We start from the raw sequence: 22,532 nt of genomic DNA, 5'->3' as shown, positions 1-22,532 counted from the left end.
CCACCATGCCTGGCTAATTTTTTTTGTATTTTTAGTAGAGATGGGATTTCACCATGTTGGCCAGGCTGGTCTCAAACCTCTGACCTCATGATCTGCCTGCCTTGGCTTCCCAAAGTGCTGGGATTACAGGCGTGAGCCACCTCACTTGGCCTATTATACTATTCTAACTTTATATGTATTTCACATTTTTCATGTTAAAAATCCTTAAAATTACAATAATAAAAAGTAAATTATTTTGATACATATTTTAACCCTGCTATATAATCTCTCTTCTTTTTCTCTCCACTTCCCCCTATTTAAACTAAATAAACATCGTTTTGTTTTTTAATGTTGTCAGGTAACGAGGGAGTCTTCAGGAGTAGCCTTGTCAATATTAAGTGTCCTTGACTCTCTTTTACCATTTTAGCATTATCATGTAGCCACGTCTGAGCAAATATTCTAACACCAAAATTATTAGCACACGTTGGTTCAGGCTGGTCGGCAAAAGCAACAGTTTGATTTACTTCATGTTCCTAGTATCTACCAAGGCAAAAAGCAAATGGCACGATGTCACAAAGAGTGAATCGAATGAACAGATGAGTTTATGGAAATGGGGGTGGAGAGGGAAAGGGTTGAGTGATGGTCACCTCAACATTTTGGGTATTTGGCTCTGTAGATCACTTCAGATTACCAAGCAACCCAGAAAATTACCTACCGCATCTCTGGAGTGGGAATTGATCAGCCACCTTTTGGAATCTTTGTTGTTGACAAGAACACTGGAGATATTAACATAACAGCTATAGTTGATCGAGAGGAAACTCCAAGCTTCCTGGTAAGTTTGGGTCCTCAACATTGGGCTACTTTCTCCTTGTATATCATCACTTTAGAAAGTCACACTTATTTACTGGTAAATTTAGAGGAGAGTTAGACACATGAATCAGTCCACCAGCAAATAGCAGTATTAGTCCCTCCACAGAGCCTCACCGGAGGGAACAAAGAAGAGGGTGCACGAGTGAGGGCTGAAGTCTTACAGGCCACGTGCTGCAGCTTGCCATGAGACAGCATTAGACCGGAGGAAGAGGCAACTTGCCCAATTGGTCTGCCCAGAGCAAGCATCTTTTTCCATTTTGTCTACGCTTTGGGGAAACATTTTCTCTTTGTACAAAAGTTACGTATATGCCAACAGAGACCTTATTTCTACAAGTTGTTGAGGGTTTTTTTGTTTTGTTTTGGTTTTGTTTTGAGATGGAGTCTCTGTCATCAGGCTGGAGTGCAGTGGCACAATCTTGGCTCCCTGAAACCTCCGCCTCCTGGGTTTAAACGATTTTCCCGCCTCAACCTCCTGAGTAGTTGAGATTATAGGCACCCGCCACCACACCCAGCTAATTTTTGTATTTTTAGTAGAGATGGGGTTTCACCATGTTGGCCAGGCTGATCTCAAACTTCTGACCTCCTGATCCGCCTGCCTTGGCCACTTAAAGTGTTGGGATTACAGGCATAAGCCAATGCACCCGGCCTATTCTACAAGTTTTAATAGTATGAAAACCAGATTGCAGAGTAATAATCCACATTTTCCCTCTGTTCCTAGATCACATGTCGGGCTCTAAATGTGCAAGGACTAGATGTAGAGAGACCACTTATACTGACGGTTAAAATTTTGGATATTAATGATAATCCACCAGTATTTTCACAGAGCATTTTCATGGGTGAAATTGAAGAAAATAGTGCCTCAAGTAAGTTTTTTATAGTATCTACCACTTTCAATTTATCTATTTCCAAATATGAGTATCACTATAGTATGTTATTCTTATAAACTAATTAATTCTCTTAGTTTAATCAGTTGTTTTGAAAAATAAAATACATTAAGATAAATCTGGATCTTGTTTTCTGAAATGTATATTTGAGCTAGTTATTTACTACCATTGTATTTCTAGGTTATAGTCTTGTTATCAGGTCAATAGTATCTTTTTCTATGTATACAATTTACATGAGTGTTTGGCAGTCACAGAGCTAAACAGGCAGCCTTAGATAGTCTGAATGAATGAGCTGGGCTCTTTTAGGTTATACGGGAAAGAGACAAACTCACATTACTTGGATAATTTGTGGAAAGGGGAGAATTATGACAATCTCTCAGGGTAGAAAATTCAGATAGAATATAGCCTCAATCTTAACAAAGTTAAGGCTTAGAGAGAACCAAAGGATTTTTATGGAAGGAAGCACAATTTCACCTGGTTGGGAGAGATGGAAAGAGGTGTCACAAGTGGTATGCTTTTTGAACATACAGATGATTTTAAGATATTAAAAAATAGGCATCAATGTGAACTTGTGTTGAATATTTAAAGTAAACATAATGTAAATACTTACATATTCTTTAACAAACATTTTCCTGTATTCCTAGACTCACTGGTGATGATACTAAATGCCACAGATGCAGACGAACCAAACCACTTGAATTCTAAAATTGCCTTCAAAATTGTGTCTCAGGAACCAGCAGGCACACCTATGTTCCTCCTAAGCAGAAACACTGGGGAAGTCCGTACTTTGACCAATTCTCTTGACCGAGAGGTATAGCAAAGCACTTGGGGGAACATTTGATAACGAAGGGTTTGATTGTAAGAAAGCCAAGAGAGGTGACTCCATTTTACCTGAAAATAAAAAAAGAAAAGAGGTTCTCAGTACTTAACTGCGCTAATCCAGGGAAATTGTTTGCATTTTTGAGCATGATTCTGGTGAGCTAAGGTGTGTAGCCAGCACCTGCAGAATCTGTTGCACCTTGAACACAGCCATGGGAGTTAAACAGGGGCAGTGGAAGAAGACATTGACATCTGTGGACTAACTCCTCATGTGAGGGGGGGAAAGCAAGTGTCTTCAGTGAGGGGAGAAATTAGTGTCTGGAATAAAGGCTTCTTTTATACCACACCTTTTCTCCTGACTTCTTTTCATTTTATCTCTGCTCCCAGAGCACTAAAGAATCGCCTTCCTCTCCAATCCCCCTTATTACCTACAACCTCCACCTTCTATCTCCATTACCACAGGCTACCCCGTCAGACTCCATATTATTTTTGTACAAATGACTTTCCCCATAGACTAGCAGGGAAGCTCTATAAGTGAGCTTATTATTCCTACCGTACTCATTGCCATTTTTGCCCTAAGTATTCCATAAGAAGCTCACAAAACAGAAAACCTGCCCTAGCCTCTTAAAGACCTCCACCCAACCATTCAGAGCCCCACAAATGTCTTCTACATAAACTTAAATATTTCTACCTCCTTACCCATAGGAATCAAAGAGTTTCCATTTACAATTGTTAGAGGTTAATTATTTTTCTTTACTTTTTTATCCAAATTTAGCAAACTAGCAGCTATCGTCTGGTTGTGAGTGGTGCCGACAAAGATGGAGAAGGACTATCAACTCAATGCGAATGTAATATTAAAGTGAAAGATGTCAATGATAACTTCCCAATACTTAAAGAGTCTCAGGTACACCCATTGCACCTTAAAGAATCATTTATATATATATTGAATACTTTGAAATCCTAATTTAATACTGGCCTGTTGGCTTTTATTTAAGTTCTCTGCACATATCTTTAAAAATATATGCTTCCTTTAAAACATAAGAAGTCAGTAATCAGAAGGAGGAAATACATAATTTGAGAAACAAGGATTACCATTTAGAAGAAACATAATCCCTTCATGTAAAACCTGGCATTGAACTTTAATTCTGCTTCTCGCCTTTTCAGTATTCAGCACGTATTGAAGAAAATACTCTAAGTTCTGAATTACTTCGATTTCAAGTAACAGATTGGGATGAAGAATACACAGATAATTGGCTTGCCGTGTATTTCTTTACCTCTGGGAATGAAGGAAATTGGTTTGAAATAGAAACTGATCCCAGAACTAATGAAGGCATCCTGAAAGTTGTGAAGGTAAGGTCTGATTTCTCTTCACTGGTAAAAAAAAAAAAAAATTATGTATTAACCAAAACTATCATTTCTACAGATAAACTGTATTTATTTATTAATAATATCACTTCATTATAGAAAATACATAAAAGTAGATGAATTATTTTAGTCCCACACAGCCGCATTAGCTGAGGACAACCTTTCTTAACATCTTGAACTCCTTCTAAGCTGTTGAACTTCCTATAGTAAATACAAACACACTATTATGCTATGTATACTTTAAGCACATAGTAAAATATTATCAGTATGCATACTTTAAGCACAAGAAAGCAGAACACATTTCTTGACTTACTCTCATTCACAACAGTCAGACTGAAGTTAGGATAAGATAAGAATAGATGGAATTTTGGCTTGCCAATTTGTCAGTGTGTTTTACGTGGACTAGCTATAGCCAATAAAGAAAAAATTGCAACTCTTTTTTTATATAAACAAAATCTGCAAAATAAAAGATAAATAATTAAGTAAAGCTTACTTTTAATGTGCTTGGCTATGACAGACTCCTTAACTGGAAGTGTGACCTGGGCCCATTCCTTGGTAAGCACCACTTTGTTTTTTGTTTTGTTTTGTTTTGGTTTTTGGTTTTTGGTTTTTGATTGTTGATTTTTTTCTTTTTTGAGACAGGGTCTCACTCTGTCACCCAGGCAGGTGTGCAGTATTGTGATCTGGGCTCACTGCAGCCTTCACCTCCCAGGTTCCAGTGATCCTCCTGCCTCAGCCTCCTGACAGGTGTGTGAGGCAGGAGGATCCAGTTGTCCACCACAGGTGTGTGACACCACGCCTGGCTAATTTTTATATTTTTAGTAGAAATGGGGTTTTGCCATATTGGCCAGGTTGGTCTCAAACTCCTGACTTCAAGTGATCCATCCACCTCGGCCTCCCAAAGTGCTGGGATTACAGGCATGAGCCACCACATGCGACCCTTGGTACAGCATTTTGGATTCCATGGGAGTGTTTTTATTTAAACCTTAAATCCAGTTGAGTGACAGACCACAATAATCCCTGGACGAGGGGGCTGCTGAAAGCTGTACGTACAGTTCTTTGTTACTCTTCTTTTCCAGGCAAGTGCTACAGCCATCTCCACTTGCAAAGGTTTTGTTATAAACTCCCAGCAATGCCTGGGAGTGAGCTATTCACAATCTCTTGCATCAGTGTCATTCAGTCTTCCAAACTAGAAATGTGGGCCTTACCCTTAAATCATGGCACTTCCTCACAACGTCCTTAGAAATTGTCCTTGAAGTCTGACCCTCTACCTTCTTGCTGCCTATGCCCTGGCCTGGCCTTGCCTCTCTTCTGTTAGACAATTTCAGTCCCTCCTAATAGATACCCCTACCTCTTGTCTCTATTGACTGTTCTTCTCATTCTTACCAGTTCACCACCACACTTTTCTTAAAAACAATTTGGATCACTTACTATTCTCTTTAAAACCATCCCTGGCTCTACACTGGCTATGAAGTTGGCCCTCAACCCTAATAACCAACTCAAGTCACCTGCAGCTTTTCCTTGACAGTGAAGGTATAGGAACCATGGGAGAAGCCCAGGCAGCAGTGGGTCCTTAAGGCTCCTCAGGTGACTCTACCGTCAGCCAGGGTTACTAGCTGCTAGCCCTTTAAGATGAAATTCACAAGGCAATTTGCCGTCTGTATTCAGCCTGCAACTGCTTTCACCTGTGCCTGGATAACTTCCCGGCATCCTTCAACACCCAGCTTAGATGAATGCCTCTCAGAAACCCTTCCTAACTCTCCTAAGTAGAATTATTCCCTTGCTTTCACACAGAGACCCTATCATCTCTTTTGCCTCTTACTCCTTGTATTACAGTTCCCTGTTTAGAGATCTTTCTCTTCCACTTCACTGTAAAATGCTTGAGCACACAAAGCCAGTCATTGCAATGTTAAAACGTAAATCCAGATCTCTTACCTGAATCATTTTTAGTGATATACAGATATAACTAATATAAGCATTTTCTTATCACTCTCAAAAAAATTTACTAGTGAATGACGGAGAGCCATCCTGGGATTCCTCAGGTCTTGATTTGGGCCACCTCACGAAGGGGGTCAAATAGCTCTTATGCAAGATCTCCTGAAAATGGGTCTACAAAAAGTTGCTAGGCCACCCACTCACTGCTTTGCAGGGGCCTATTTGCCAACCAAGATCATGAAGACAGTTTGCCTTTCCCACCTAGGAATTTTTAAAGTCAGGAAAGACACCATTGCACATAAATCCAATGAAGATTCTGTGAATGACCGTAACTGCCAGTTATAAGAATGTATTAGGGGGCTTGATTTTTTCAGTCCTCACTACAGCCTGATGAGGTAAGGCTTTTTTTGTTTATAAGTGGAGTGTTGAGGATTGGAGAAACTGAATGTTGTACCCTGAGTTACACAGCTATTAAGCAGCAGAACCAGGATTCAAACCATGTTACCATAGCAATTTTGGGGTTCTTTCTACTGCACCTCATAGCCTAAAGAGACTATGATGATGTCTTGCTAGTCTGAAGGAGGTACGCTGCTTTGTAAATATCATTACCAAATTGAGGTCTCATGAGTTAAGAATCCTAAAACTTTCCCTATCTCAACATTGCAATAATTCCTGAAGCTGTTTTGCTATCTAAAAACAAAAGGATTCATTCACAGCATCTTGTATAGTGTGTTGTCATTATCTACTGGGTTGCGGGAGTCTATTTTTGTGAAACTGACTTCCAGTTTTATTTTTTCTCCAGGCTCTAGATTATGAACAACTACAAAACGTGAAACTTAGTATTGCTGTCAAAAACAAAGCTGAATTTCACCAGTCAGTAATCTCTCGATACCGAGTTCAGTCAACCCCAGTCACAATTCAGATAATAAATGTAAGAGAAGGAATTGCATTCCGTCCTGCTTCCAAGACATTTACTGTGCAAAAGGGCATAAGTAGCAAAAAGTTGGTGGATTATATCCTGGGAACATATCAAGCCATCGATGAGGACACTGGCAAAGCTGCCTCAAATGTCAAGTAAGACTATTTTTATTTATAATATCTTATTTCTTGATGAGGCTTTAATCTGTAAGCTATCACAACATAACACATAAACTATTATGTGTCAAGAACAGAGATATAACACTGATAAAAACGAGAAACTGGGTAACACAGGAAGTAACATTTAGCCAAATCATTAGGTGATCATCTAACTGTACTAGAAGCAAAGATAACATAAGCATAAGTTACAGTGGAAACCAAGCTAAGAATGCCTTAGCTTATCAACAGAAATTGGGAACATGTCTCGGGAAACTTACAGTTGAGTCTTTCAAAGCGGTAGAAGTGCACCACGAGAACATGTTTTGATCATATAAATCAGCACATACAAATACATATATGTCTAAAATATAACATCACCATGCAAAATAATTGGTATGTTATACAGAATGGGGACATGGGAATTTTATTTTATTAGGCACAGCAGAATTGGAAAACTCAGATAATATATGCTTAAGAATTATGAAATATGGCTCACCTATGCTATGTTAATTTTCTGTTGCTTTTTATAAAAGCATATTTCAATGTCAACGTATATTAAATATGAATCTACTAAATATAAAATGAGTCATTTTGATTAAATATGTAACATTCCACATTTGAAAGAAAAGTATATATTTTTTATATTATAAAACAGATACATCATGGGACGAAACGATGGTGGTTACCTAATGATTGATTCAAAAACTGCTCAAATCAAATTTGTCAGAAATATGGATCGAGATTCTACTTTCATAGTTAACAAAACAATCACAGCTGAGGTTCTGGCCATAGATGGTAAGAAAAATATTTGAATCATTTTAGAGAAATGTTGTTGATATTTCTTTATGCATAGATGATTATGATTATTCAACATATTATCTTTACCACTAGCGAGAGAGAATTATCTTAGGAGTATTGGGCTTCAAGTCTGAGGCAGCTGAATCCCAGAGAGAAAACTAAGAGTTCCAACTTCTCAGTGGAGTTTGAACCAGCAAATTCTGTGTTCAGTCCCTATGGTTTGCTGTGGTTGAGGTAGAAATTTTTTGATCGACAGAAATTCCTGGGTTTGAGGGGATGGATAAGGATTTACAGACAAAACCCATTACAGAAACTCAACTTGAATGTGAGGTGCTTTTGTGAGGTACCTATACAGACCTCATGTACTTATGTCATTGAACAATGCACTTTCCTCTTCTGAAATGTTTTAAAATAATATTCACTGAGTGGTATGTGTTTTCCCAAGCATAAAATTAATTTATGTTCAAGGTAATAAAAAACATACCCCCCCAAAAAAAATACTAAAAAGATTACCATTTGGGAAAACAGGAAAAAAAGTAAGGATAACAACAAAAGTGACTCATAATGCCACCACAGAAAGATTTTTATTTCATTATTTTTTTATTTTCAGCATTTAAAATTTTTATTTAATGAACATTTACATCTTGAGTAATAAAAATATATAATTTTTTATTCCAAATAAAAAAATGCGTGCTTTAGAAGCAACAACCGTTTACATATTGATTACAAGTGAAATCAACCTATTTAAGAAAGTTATTATTTTCATGCTGATTTCATTTGAAATTATGAATTCATCATCTTACTGGTCTTGGGTTCAAGCATGTTAAAATAATTTTCAAATAATTATAATTAAAGACATCAGCTTATTTGGTAAATTTCCATTTGCTTTTTACAAGATTCAAAATAGGATGACTTTTTTTACTTCTAAGAATAATATAGTATTTCATGAGAAGACACACTCAGTTGGCTGAAGAAAAGAGAAATGTAAAAGATTCTCCTTCTTTGTAAAACTTTGTCCTATGCATTTCTGTAACTCTAAAACGTTATTCTTACAGAATACACAGGTAAAACTTCTACAGGCACTGTGTATGTTAAAGTACCCAGTTTCAGTGACAATTGTCCAACAGCTGTCCTCGAGAAAAATGAACTTTGCAGTTCCTCACCTTCCGTGGTTGTCTCTGCTAGAATACCAAATAATAAATACACTGGCCCCTATACATTTTCACTGGAAGATCAACCTGTAAAGTTGCCTGCCGTATGGAGTATCACAACCCTCAATGGTGAGTAACAGTAAAGTTGCTTCTATAAATGCAAACTGCTCCTTTACATTTTTGGAAGGATAAGGAAGATGATTTAAGAGCAGGTCCTTCCAAAAGTAACTGGAAAAGTTCTCTGCAATGAAGATGTGGTTGTAGCCTTGTGAATTATTTCTCTTTTCAGAAGAGAGAAGGAACAATATGATGTTAGCACCATTTAATATTTTATTTTGCATCCTTTTTAGTGTTCATTTGATATTTTAACATTTTAAATCTGTTTATTTCTACATTTGATATTTTAACATTTTAAATCTGTTTATTTCTACTTACACAGTGCACCCAAAAAAAGATTAGAGTCAAGCAGCTAGGTAGGGCATGGTGGCTCACACCTGTAATCTCAGTACTTTGGGAGGCCACAGCGGGAGAATCACCTGAGGTCAGGAGTTCTAGACCAGCCTGGCCAATATGGTGAAACCCCATCGCTACTAAAAATACCAAAATTAGCTAGTGTGATGGCATGAGCCTATAATCCCAGTCAATCTCCTGAGGCAGGAGAATGACTTGAACCCAGGAGATGGAGGTTGCAATTAGCCGAAATCATGCCACTCCACTCCAGCCTGGGCAACAAGAGTGAAAACTCATTCTAAAAAAAAAAAAAAAAAAAAAATCCATCTATTTATCACAGAGTTTAGATTTCTAAACACTAAATATATGAACTTGTTCTAATGGAGCAGTCTATGAGCAGACACGTAGCATGAAGAAGTCAGCCTACTCAAGGCTCACAGGGAATACCACTTACACTGTCACTAGCCAGGAACCCTGAGAGCATAGTGGACTGAAATGTATAAAGCCATTAGCCAACAGGGAGGAGCTAATTCATCATTTCTCGTTCCTAACCTTTATCATACTCATTGTCCATTGTCTGTCCTTTCCAGAATTGTCACAGAAATAGACATTAGACTTACAAAACTCTCCATCCTTTCTGGATTTTATAGTGACAATGAGACAAAATCCTTTGTAAACTCAATTTCCCCTAGCTCTTTTCTTGAACAAGCCTTGCTTACTTTCATGAATGTGCATGATGGTGACCCTTAGCCCTAAGTAGCAGCCACTGCCACAGTTACAAGAAAGATCTTGTTCTCTATGGTCATCTTCCTTTGGGGCCTAACAATTCTGGCACAAAGATCTATCTCCAAACTCTGCATGTAGCATTTTGCTCCAAATGAGTTTACCAGATATATGGCCAATGAAGAGGCTGCCAAAGAAAGATCAGAGAGGGCCAGGATGTAGCACAAGACACACCTGTCCAAGTGTGGCTGGGCAAGGCGGCAGTGGTTGGACTAGGTGGGCAAGGCACAATGTCAAAGAGTATGGTGGGATTAAAAACGATTCAAGAAATGCCATGCTGAACCTTACAAGAACTGTTGCGGGGTCCACTTAGAAAAGGGCAACCTAGCAATAGGAGATAGAGAACAGTCTCTGCTGAGGACTCAGATAGAAAATAGGCCATCACCACAAGGAAATCCCATATCATAGACCTGCAGCTCATGGGCTAAGAACCGGGAAGAGCAGTTGAGATAGTAGCAACCAAAGTTGAAAGTCTTGATAAGTAAAACACAAGAACACAGAGTCAGGAATACATGTACTCAGCAGGCCACACAAGTCCTAGGACTGGTGCAGACCTATGAGAGAGTGGTTAAGCCCCAGAAGAGGCTTAACATTTATGTGAGTCTGACATTGATGTGATGTCACCCATCTTCTTTAGCAGGAAAAGCAGAGTAGAACTGAGTTTCCTGGGGGAGAACAATGGGCCTACCTGGGACAGAGAGGACAAGGAGGCAGGTGTAGACAGATTTACCCACTTGAACCCCTTATAGCCCTCATCACTGCTCCAGCCTCACTCTATGATTAACCTTGCTATTTGTGGCAAATCTAACTCTGCTAAGGAAAGTGAGTAGGAAGAGCATAAGACACTGCTATGGTTGGAATATGTCTTCCAAAGTTCATGTGTTGAAAACTTAATCCCCAATGGAACAGTGTTGAGAGGTGAGACCTGTAAGAGGTAATGAAGTTATAAAGGCTCTGTCCTCATGCATGGATTAATAGCATTACTATGGGAGTAGGTTTGTTACAGTAAGAGTGAGTTGTAATAAGGGTGAGTTCAGCCCCCACTTGCTCTTTCGCTGTCTTTTCCTTCCACCTTCCACCATGGGATGAGGAAACTCAAAGGCCTTTGTCAGATTCTGACACCTTGATTTTGGACTTCCCAGCCTTCGGAACTGTGAGAAATAAATGTTTTCTTTATGAATTTCAGACTGTGATATTCTGTTATAGCAACACAAAACAGATTGAAACAGACATCTCATCCTAAATGTTGATTTGCACAATTCTTTCTCCACAGGTACCTCGGCCCTCCTCAAAGCCCAGGAACAGATAACTCCTGGAGTGTACCACATCTCCCTGGTACTTACAGACAGTCAGAACAATCGTTGTGACATGCCAGACAGCTTGACACTGGAAGTCTGTCAGTGTGACAACAGAGGCACCTGTGGAACATTTAACCCAACCATAAACCCTGGGACCATGCGTAGCAGGTCATTCCCAGGGAGGCTGGGGCCTGCCGCCATCGGCCTGCTGCTCCTCGGTCTCCTGCTGCTGCTGTGTGAGTAACCAATGTTTCCTTCTCTGTTGGACTGGGTGCCCTCATTTGCGAGGGCTTCCATGTTGCCCTGCTCAGCTGTGCAATGGAGAAAGTATATTCTCTGTTATTTTATAGGTAAAGCTAGGGGGAAATGGCATTTTCAGAAGGAATCTGAAATGTGTAACATGATGCTCGCTAACAATCTATAGTCATATAACAACCCAAGTTATATGTATCAGACATTTAGAACATAGCACAAGATAATCGAGAGAACAGCAAATCCTGAAGACTTTCTACACACCGCTAGCAATGTTTGTGGTCAAAATTATAGCTTTATCCATGAGTGTGGCACTTTCTAAGATGTTCGCTTACAGGTGACACCTGTTTAAGAGGTAATGAGGTCACAAGGGCTCTGTCCTCGTGCATGGATTAATAGCGTTACCATGGGAGTGAGTTTGTTACCATGAGAGTGAGTTGTAATAAGGATGAGTTCAGCCCCCACTTTGCTCTCATGCGCTCTTGTCCTTCCACCTTCCACCATGGGGTGATGAAGCTCAAAGGCCTTTGTCAGATTCTGACACCTTGATATTGGACTTCCCAGCCTTCAGAATTGAGAAATATGGATTCATTTCATCTCATGAGATTCTAAGATCAAAAGAGAACACAAATCAAATAAACTTAGGGAAATACAAATTGGGTATCATAGGCTTTGAGCTTGATAATACACATTAAAATAGTATACGTTCTCAGAAGTTATTGCTTCTTCTAGCATTTCCTCAAAATAGATTACCATCTGAATACACACCCACTTTAAGACCTTCACATTTAATATGACTAAGTTTATTAAATACATTTAGAAAAACTATGCATAAGTATCGTTTTTCAATAAAGGCAAAATATATTCAATAGATGGGTATCTGAAAAATTGTATTTGAATCAAAATCTTGTGAATCAAATATTATTTTGAAAAGAAATCTCTGTTTAAAAGAACTTCCTGACAAATTCATGTACAAACAAGAGAAATCCTTGCTAAATTCATAAATTACTTTATTATAAAAATCGCAGACTTGGGAGCTCCCTCTTTCGGCTGTGGAGCCCCCCTCCCTCTGTCTCTGTACAGGGGAGCCTCTTCCTTCTGCCTTCTTCATTGACTACTAAACTCTCTGCTCCTTAAAACAACAATAACAAAAACAAAATCACAGACTTTTAGAGTTGAAAATTAATTTGTGTGATTATTAATTCTACTTTAACCTCTTCATTGTTTTAATTAAATATTTTAAAACCACAAAAGGTAAAGAAAATGTGTAGACAACGGTGCATGTAACCATCACTTAGACTGAACAGGTTTTAATGTTTTGCCATATTTGTTCAGGTCTCTTTTTTAAAAAGAAATAAATTACTATAGATACAGCTAATTGCCACACATGCTGTATTTTTCCCTTCCTTATTCTCCAAAAGCATTTACTGTTCTAAAGTTACCATACATCATTTAGTTTAGGAGCTGAAATTGACCCTCAGAGGTTCGTTTTTTCAATTTCGTATTAATCAAGTTTAACAACCAAAAATGTTTAAGTACCTCTGTGTCAGTCGCTATGCCAGCTTCTAGCTGAAAAGGAAACTTGATTTTGGTTTTCATGCATGTCTAACTAATGGGGAAAAACATACCATGATAAAGCTATAATAGAAATTACTACAAAGGGATAATTACAGAAGATTTCACAGAGTAGAGAAATCATTCAATTGAGCCTTTTGGAGAATGGTTAGAATACAATCAGTATAAAATTGGAAAAGGTGTTTCCAAAAATTGGCAGCATCAGCCAAGGCCAGAAAACGCTTAGTATTTTCTGTTTTAGGAATCATACCGCCTTGGAAGGCTAAAGCATGGGGAAATTGTGGAAAGTGAAGGAGAAGCAGAGAATGCATTGGAAGTAATGTGAAAGGGCTACATATGCATGCTGTGGTGTTTGTACTTTATGCTATGAGAAAGAGAGTCTGCTAAAAGTATTTAAATAAAGGGCTAATTTGATCATATTTGTATTTTAGAAAGACAACCCTGGCAACAGTGGGTACATAAATTAGAAAGGAAAGAACACTTAATAGGTATTGTAAGAGTTCAAGAGAGATGAGGAAGGTCAAATTTAGAGCTGTGACTGGAAAAGAAAGGACAAGTGTGCAGTGTGTTACGGTGGCCCCTGGACAGGATTGGGAGATTAATTGCTATAGTCTGAATGTGTGTGTCCCCTCAAAAAATTCATGTGTTAAAACTTAAACCCTAATACAATAGTAATAAGGAGTGGAGACTTTACCTATATTAATTCAATCCTCACAACAACCTATGATGCAGATACTATTTATTCCCCCATTTTACAGATGAGTTTACTGAGCAAAGAAAGATGATATCATATGCCCAACATTACACAGCTGTTAAGTGGTACAGCCAAAATGTAAACCCTGCAATCTAACTCCAGAGGTTGTGTGCTTAAATCCCTCACTAAGCTGCCTCTAAGTGAAGAGAGTTGAAACATTAGGATTCAGGTGGCCTTGGCTGGCCAGAGGTGGCAGTGGGGCCACTGACAGCAGTGTGGGAAACATCTGCTTTCAAGAATGAGTATTTCTCTGTTGTCAGCTAACATGAGAATGACAGTAGTCTTTATTGCCAAGGATGTATACAGAAAGATATGTACACTGGCGGAAAAGCCCCTCCAAGCTCAAATTCTTAAATCATAATTAAGAATGCATTGATAACCATTTATAGTCTATCGCCCTAGTTACAGAGGGAGTTTTCTGGTTAATTACTGTTTACTGAGATAATTAGAGACTAGATTATCAAAACATGATCATTCCCACCTAAAACCAGGACCATTCAGGTCATATATTCATCTCTATATTCACCTGACACAATATACATAGCCCGGACATGTGCAAATAAATGCAATAATCATAAAAATGCATTAAAGAAAAGGATTGAGGAGCCAAACAGCCACTTTCCTCATGCATCAGTGCCTATTTTAAGACAATATACAAAAAAAAAAGGGGGAGAAATTATCTGATCTGTCTCCTTCAGTTTCATAATCACATGAAATTTTGGTGTGCTTACTTTACCAAGTTTTATTTGTAGAAACTAATTTTGGTTTTCCTTAGGAATTTTCTACAAGTGTTTAAGATATTGTATTTTCTTTGTAACATTTCTGACAATTGTCATGTTAAATAGTTCCTAAATGAGTCAAGTGTTTTGATGTTTCGTTTTGTTTTTTACTAGTGGCCCCTCTTCTGCTGTTGACCTGTGACTGTGGGGCAGGTTCTACTGGGGGAGTGACAGGCGGTTTTATCCCAGTTCCTGATGGCTCAGAAGGAACAATTCATCAGTGGGGAATCGAAGGAGCCCATCCTGAAGACAAGGTAAGCATCCAGTTCATGAATTATTTATTTTGATACGTAGAGAAAATGTTTGATTTATATTGAGATAGGAAAAGAGGCAAAGGGATGTACAAATAAGAGATTTCTTGACCTTCAGTTTGAGAGTCAGTGCTGCATAGATGGAGGCTTTTAGGATTTTAGCTCTTCAGGCTCTTCGGATGGCAAATCATAAAAATGGTTATTCCTGCAAGAATTTGTACTTCTTGTAATGTTATCATTTGCAAAGGGTCACATTTCACTATACTGCTCTGAAATCTGGTTCACTTTTAAATGCATTTATTTTTCACGTGTTTTGCAGGAAATAACAAATATTTGTGTGCCTCCTATAACAGCCAATGGAGCTGATTTCATGGAAAGTTCTGGTAAGTGGACATCAAATTTTTGAAAGCAATGGTGAGTTAAGTGAGAAATATTCAAAAATAAGAAGTGTTTAAAAGTACCTTCTTCATAATTTGCATCTGTGTGCACGTTAGGAGCTGTTACCACTGAAATGGCAAAAGACTGTTTTAATATTTGTGTATTAGTCAATTCCCTGACATGTCTGGCTTCAACAAGTTAATTTATCCATGGATGCCATCATTCTCAATATCTAAAGATTTGTTATACGTTTTCCAAACCTTAGTGAAGTATAGTTCTCAGGCAATCAATTACTAATTTTTTAATTGGAAAGACAAAAAATTGGAACGTCTTTAGGAAAAACTTCACACATGAAAAATGTAAAGGAAAACACAACAAACATCTATGTATCCACCACCCAACTTTGTCTATTCCAAACATGGGTCATATTCTCAGTTGAAGTCTCATGTGCACATCCTTGATCCTGTTCCCTTCATCATTCCCCAGAACTAACAGAATCCTGATTTCAGTTCAATTACTAATTCCTGCATTCAGTCATAATAGGACATGATCAATTATGTTGTCATACATGTGAATTTGTTTATTTCTCTGATTTTACCAAGTGGTGATTTCATTAATGTTATCTGAGTGCCACAACTACTCAGTAAACTAAAAGAACAATAGCACTTAACACCTAATATTAAAATTTTGCTTAATACCATACTTAGATTGTTTTCAAGTGTCCATCCTGCACGGTCTGCAAGAGATTTCCCCAAATATATAGCTATCTTCCTTTATCAGATGCTCCAGTCCTCACCTGTTTTTCCCATTCGAATTACATGGCAGGAACTATAAAGAATTATCTAGAAAAAATAGCTTTCCATTAAAGCATAATGTAGAGGTAACAAATAGTCGTGATTTGTTAAATTTTCTTTAGGTACCAAGACATGCTAATTTGCATTATGTATGTATCCTCTTTGGAAACATATATTTTCCATACTGGGCCCATACGACTGCTTAATTATACTGTTTTTTCATGAAAACAAGCAAGCATTGCATTAGAAGCTTCCCATAGCTGTGTACTGAATATCCTGTCTTTTCTATTTCTGGGTGTTCTCATTGAAAGTCTTGTTTCTTTGTACACTTTTAAAATTAGTATACTTTTAGAGGTTTTTCACCTGTTTGTACACCCTCCTCTATGACTCTTACATGACACACTGTGGGATGTTGTCACCTCTAGTCAGATCATTGTATTTTCTCCCACTTACTTGCTTACATGGTGACTTCCTTATAGACACCCAAGACCTGTTTTATAAAAATGCAACAAATAACAGCGTAAGATATTATAGAATATTCGCCCTTGTTTTTAGAAGTTTGTACAAATACATATGCCAGAGGGACAGTGACGGAAGGCGCTTCAGGAATGGAAATGACCACTAAGCTTGGAGCAGCTAATGGATCCGGAAGTGCCGCAGGCTTTGCAGCAGGGACAGTGTCAGGAGCTGCTGCAGGATTCGGGCCAGCCACTGGGCTTGGCATCTGTTCCACGGGGCAGTCTGGAACCATGAGAACGAGGCATTCCACTGGAGGAACCAATAAGGAGTATGCTGAAGGGGCAATAAACATGAATTTTCTGGACTCCTACTTTTCCCAGGTAATTTGGTAAAAAATTTTGTGGCTTTGTTGTCTTATTTACATTAAAGATCTTTTTATTTGTTTAAATATTTCAGTTTTGCCATTCTTTCTATTTACACCTTGTTAAAATGTAAGAAAAAAAATGATTTGTTTGTTTTCATTTGGTTTTGTTTTGTTTTGCCAAAATAATACAGATAACCTAAAGTGGCTGTCAAAATTGGGTAGCTGATCCAAAGAAGAATGGATGGGAGCCAGGCATAGTGGTACATGCCTGCAGCTACTCAGGAAGCTGAGGCAGGAGGATTGCTTGCACCCAGAAGGTGGAGGCTGCAATGAGCTATGATGGTGCCATTGCACTCCAGCCAGGGTGACAGAGTGAGACCTTGTCTGTAAAATAAACAAATTAAAAATAAAAGAAGAATGAGTAGATAGCCTTAACATGAGAGCATATAGCAAGTAGCATCTCATTCCTCCAACTGGACAAACAACTAAGAGCAAATCTCTTTTATGTGAGACTTTCCAGCATCTTCTTTAAGAACACAAAGCAGCTTGGCTGGGGGCAGTGGCTCACACCTGTAATCCCAGCACTTTACAAGGTCAAGAGATGGAGACCATCCTGGCTAACACAGTGAAACCCCATCTCTACTAAAAACACAAAAAATTAGCCAGGTGTGGCGGCACGTGCCTGTAGTCCCAGTTACTTGGGAGGCTGAGGCAGGAGAATCACTTGAACCTGGGAGGTGGAGGTTGCAGTGAGCCGAGATCATGCCCCTGCACTCTAGCCAGGGTGACACAGAGAGACTCCATCTCAAAAAAAATAATAATAATAATACATCTTTAATCCCAGCACTTTGGGAGTCCAAGGTGGGCGGATCACAAGATCAGGAGTTCAAGACCAGCCTGGCGAAAATGGTGAAACCCCATCTTTACTGAAAATAAAAAAATTAGCCAGGCATGGTGGCAGGCGCCTATAGTCCCAGCCACTCAGGAGGCTGAGGCAGGAGGCTCACTTGAACCCAGGAGGCAGAGGCTGCAGTGAGCCAAGATCAAGCCACTGCACTCCAATCTGGGTGACAAAATCGAGACTCTGTCTCAAAAAAAAAGTACAAAGCAGTTCATTTTGTGTTTCCTATATTATCAAATACCTGTGTGTGTATTTTCCTGAGAGAGGGCTATAGTATTCACATTATCAAAGGAGTCTGGGTCTAATAAAGTTGAAGAACCACTGAATTGATGACCCCCCCAAAAAAGGAGGAAAAAGGAATAGGAGGGAAGGTCAGTAATGGGAGGAATGACGTGTCAGGAAGCATAGAACAGAAAAGGAACATGGGTACGAAAACGGAGAAGACTTTGAAAGGTAGGGTGCTTGCCTCTCATTTGATAACCAAAGATCAGTGGGCAGAGAGGCATGCTTAGAATGGATCTCACATTGAGTTTGGTATCGATACGGGTAAGTGCCGGGGTCTGACCTAGTGTCCAAGCAGACAAAGGGCGACACTGTGTTTGAAGAAAGATTACGGGGCCAGGGGAGACAGAGAGGAGCTGTTTGGGATGACGACTCTTGGGATATTTCTAGTTGGGATGTGCGTAACAGTCACAGATCAGGCTCTCACAAGGTTTATAGAATCTAGCAAACGTTCTAGCCCAACTTTGAGGGAATGTCAACCATACTATTATCCAAACACCAGATAATTTTTTGAACAAGATTGTTAATAGACAGTGTCCTTTACTTCTGTGGATTACCTAATTTGGACACTTAAAATCTAAACGAGTTCTACAAACAGTATTATATTTCTCAATTGAATCTTTCTTAAAATTCTTTTTTTTTTCCACTTTTTCTCCATCTTAGAAAGCGTTTGCCTGTGCAGAGGAAGACGATGGCCAGGAAGCAAATGACTGCTTGTTGATCTATGATAACGAAGGCGCAGATGCCACTGGTTCTCCCGTGGGCTCCGTGGGTTGTTGCAGTTTTATTGCTGATGACTTGGATGACAGCTTCTTGGACTCACTTGGCCCCAAATTTAAAAAACTTGCAGAGATAAGCCTTGGTGTTGATGACGAAGGCAAACAAGTTCAACCACCCTCTAAAGACACGGGTTATGGAACTGAATCCTGTGGCCATTCCAAAGAAGTTCCACAGCCAGGATTTGTTAAGTGCCAGACTTTGTCAGGAAGTCAAGGAGCTTCTGCTTTGTCTGCCTCTGGGTCTGTCCAACCAGCTGTTTCCATCCCTGACCCTCTGCAGCACGGTAACTATTTGGTAACGGAGACTTACTCGGCTTCTGGCTCCCTCGTGCAACCTTCCACTGCAGGCTTTGATCCACTTCTCACGCAAAATGTGATAGTGACAGAAAGGGTGATCTGTCCCATTTCCAGTGTTCCTAGCAACCTAGCTGGGCCAACGCCATTACCAACTCAGCTACGAGGGTCACGCACTATGCTGTGTACAGAAGATCCTTGTTCCCGTCTAATATGACCAGAATGAATTGGAATAGCACACTGACCAAATCTGGATCTTTGGACTAAATTATTCAAAAGAGCATAGCAAAGCTCTCTTTATTGGGCTAATAATTTGGCACTTATCAGCTTCTCTCATCAACTCATACCCAAAAAGTGGTATGTTGTCACGCTAATTCTCAAATTCTATTCACATTGTAGTAAATCTTAAAGTTTTTCAAAATCCTTAAGGTCATATTCGCCAGGAAATTTTCCTAAACATTCGTAAGCTTCTATTTTTCCACTGCCAAAAGAAGGTGTTTATCATTTTTAAATGCAGTGTGGTTTAGTGGATTAAGCGCCTGGAGTCAGGAGCGCTGATTCTTGTCTCCATTGCCTTTTCTTATATCATTGATAATGATGTAAAAATCACAAGATATTTGGTAAAGCATTTGGAGCTGCTTGGAACAAGGGAAATTGTTGCAGATGAATTTATTCCATCTTCTTGGTGCTGGGAGACCATACGCATGTCTTTTGCTCAAGCTAAGGGGTATAAGCTTATGCGTTAAATTTGCTGTATCTATATTTCACATATTCCACAGAAAGATAATTTTGAAATAGAAATATCATAGAACATTTAAGAAAGTTTAGTATAGTATAAATAATATTTTGTGTGCTTTAATCACTTTGAAAGGATCTATCCAAAGAAAATATTTTACACTGAGCTCCTTCCTACACACATTGCAGTAACAGATCCTGTGTTAGTCTTGAAAATAGCTCCTTATTTTTTAAATGTCACTGAGTAGATGTAGCATACATATGATGTATAGTGACGCGTATTATGTTAACAATGGCTGCAGATTTTGTAGGAATACAAATCATGGCTTTTTTTAATATGCAAAAAGGGCCAATGACTAGAATAATACATCGGGCAATCTGTGAATATGTATTATAAGCAGCATTTCAGAAAAGTAGCTGATGAAATAATTTTCAAGTCAAAAAGGGATACAGAAAGGGGATTATGAGTAACCTCTATTTTTTTAAGCCTTGCTTTTAAATTGAACAGCTACAGCCATTTAAGGCTTGAGGATAATAAGGCTTGAGGGCAAAATGTTAGGTTAGCAAAGGTTTAGATATATTACTTCATGCATGCTACCATGATAGTAATCCAGCTCTTCGAGTCATTTCTGGTCATTCAAGATAGTCACCCTTTAGCCCATAGAAAGCACGCTACCTCACCTGCTTACTGATATTGTCTTAGCTGGTCACAAGATCATTATCAACCTCCATTTCTCCTTAGTGTATATAAAATACAGAGTTTTATATTTTTCCTTTCTTATTTGTTTGCCATATTCAAAACCTAAATTTGTTTTTTCAAATGGAATGTAAAGTAGTCAAGTGTTTGTGTTTTCACCTAGAAGGGTGTGGTCCTAAAGGAAAGAGGTCCCCTAAATATCCCCCACCCTGCTGCTCCTCCCTTTCCCTGGTACCCTGACTACCAGAACACAGGTGCTAGAGCAGCTGTAGAAGTGCAGGCAGCCTGCGCTTCCACAGATGGAGGAGCTGCTGCAACAAGGCTTTCAATGTGCCTGTCTTAGGTGGGAGGAGCTAGAACAACGTGCCTGTTCAGCTGCTGGGTAAGTCCTGAGGAGGTTACACTGCTCTTCCTTCTGCTCCCCTTGCTTCTCAACAGTGGCTCGCTCTGGGATCTATTGCACATGCAGTTGACTTGTGCCTCTGCATATGCATGAGGGTTAAATTAATAACCATAACTCTTATTTGAAGTGCAAAGGTATATTCAGGGTCCTCAAAGCATTTTAACCTTGCCTCTTAAAACCCAACTTACCATGAAATGGGAATTTTGATGCATTGTTAAACTGCAGAGGAAACCAAGCTATAGTAACAAAGGTTATATAAGAGAGAAATTGAAATTACATGTGTTTTTAAATTTCAAAAACTGTAACAGTCTTTAGGATGACTTAAACATTGATTTGACACATAAAATGTAACTGTATTTTGTACAAAAATAACTTGTTTTAAGCAGAAAATTTTAAAACTGTACTACTTGATGTATTATAAATTTTGAACCATATGTATTAAACCATAAACAGTATAACATTGTTATAATAAAACCAGCAATACATTTATAAGTAAAAGCTGAACTACTCTCTATATTAATAGTTATTAAGAAATATGATTACAAAACAGCAGTCCCAAACCTTTCTGGCACCAGGGACCAGCTTTGTGGAAGACAATTTTTCCGTAGATGGCGGGGATGGTTTCAGGATGAAACTGTTCCACCTCAGATCATCAGGCATTAGATTCTCATAAGGAGCAGGCAACCTAGATCCCTCACATGCGCAGTTCACAGCAGGGTTTGTGCTCCTGTGAGGATCTAATGCTGCTGCTGATCTGACAGGAGGCAGAGCTCAAGCTGGATTGCTCACTTAGCTGCAGCTCACCTCCTGCTGTAGCCTGGTTCCTAAGAGGTGGTGGACTGGTACCGTTGGGGGTGGGGTTGGGGAGGGGTTGGGGACCCACGATATAAAATGAGTCACATATATATTTTGATCAGTATTTTAGATATTTTTTCTAGCTGATTCCTTTTCTGCCTCTTCTAGGCAGGAAGGAAGTATCTCCAGATTTGGAGTGACTTCAGGTGGACAGACTGCAGGAGAGAGTGCTGGATGAGGTCAGGGCAGAAAGACTTTACTAAATGGATGCTTTAAGTCATTTACTGTTTATTTTATAAATTGCAGCTGTCTCTCAAGTAACTGAGAGATAATTGTGACATTCCAAAGTTGTGACATTCTAAGATAACTTGGAGAGAAACGTTGGAGTAAAGAGACGGTAATGTTTACGATCTAGCCTGATGAAAAACGTGTACCATGTCACTGGTGGAAGCCATCGGCCCCAGACATGGAACTGCTTCTCTGTAAATGCTAAAGTCCTTATGCCTTCTTTTAAAAGATGCCACAAAATAAGTCCCTCCAACCCTTCAGAACTATCTTCTGGCTGACCTTCCTCCTTCTTAAATCTGGACAATGAGGCTTAGAGATGGAGTATGGGGAGAAAAAACCTGGA

The 22,532-nt window shown here is 38.9% G+C and overlaps 1 protein-coding gene across 1 annotated transcript in view; it reads left to right on the top strand.

The window, feature by feature from the left end:
- DSG3 (desmoglein 3) overlaps window positions 1-21,615 on the top strand; it is a 31,343-nt gene extending 9,728 nt beyond the window's left edge. The window contains exons 4-16 of the mRNA XM_017497998.2: window positions 656-811; window positions 1,568-1,712; window positions 2,378-2,544; window positions 3,328-3,456; window positions 3,717-3,902; window positions 6,655-6,926; window positions 7,585-7,724; window positions 8,783-9,007; window positions 11,385-11,645; window positions 14,884-15,023; window positions 15,340-15,403; window positions 16,748-17,031; window positions 18,862-21,615. Of these exons, the coding sequence (XP_017353487.1) occupies window positions 656-811; window positions 1,568-1,712; window positions 2,378-2,544; window positions 3,328-3,456; window positions 3,717-3,902; window positions 6,655-6,926; window positions 7,585-7,724; window positions 8,783-9,007; window positions 11,385-11,645; window positions 14,884-15,023; window positions 15,340-15,403; window positions 16,748-17,031; window positions 18,862-19,488 (2,796 nt within the window). The 3' untranslated portion in view covers window positions 19,489-21,615. The remainder of the gene's footprint in view (window positions 1-655; window positions 812-1,567; window positions 1,713-2,377; window positions 2,545-3,327; window positions 3,457-3,716; window positions 3,903-6,654; window positions 6,927-7,584; window positions 7,725-8,782; window positions 9,008-11,384; window positions 11,646-14,883; window positions 15,024-15,339; window positions 15,404-16,747; window positions 17,032-18,861) is intronic.
- Window positions 21,616-22,532: the final 917 nt, after the last annotated feature.

The sequence above is a fragment of the Cebus imitator genome, unplaced genomic scaffold (genome assembly GCF_001604975.1).
Source record: "Cebus imitator isolate Cc_AM_T3 unplaced genomic scaffold, Cebus_imitator-1.0 Scaffold12, whole genome shotgun sequence".
In the NCBI taxonomy this organism is placed as follows: Eukaryota; Metazoa; Chordata; class Mammalia; order Primates; family Cebidae; genus Cebus; species Cebus imitator.
The sequence above is the reverse complement of the archived record's forward strand: the minus strand, read 5'-3'. Positions and strand labels throughout refer to the sequence as shown.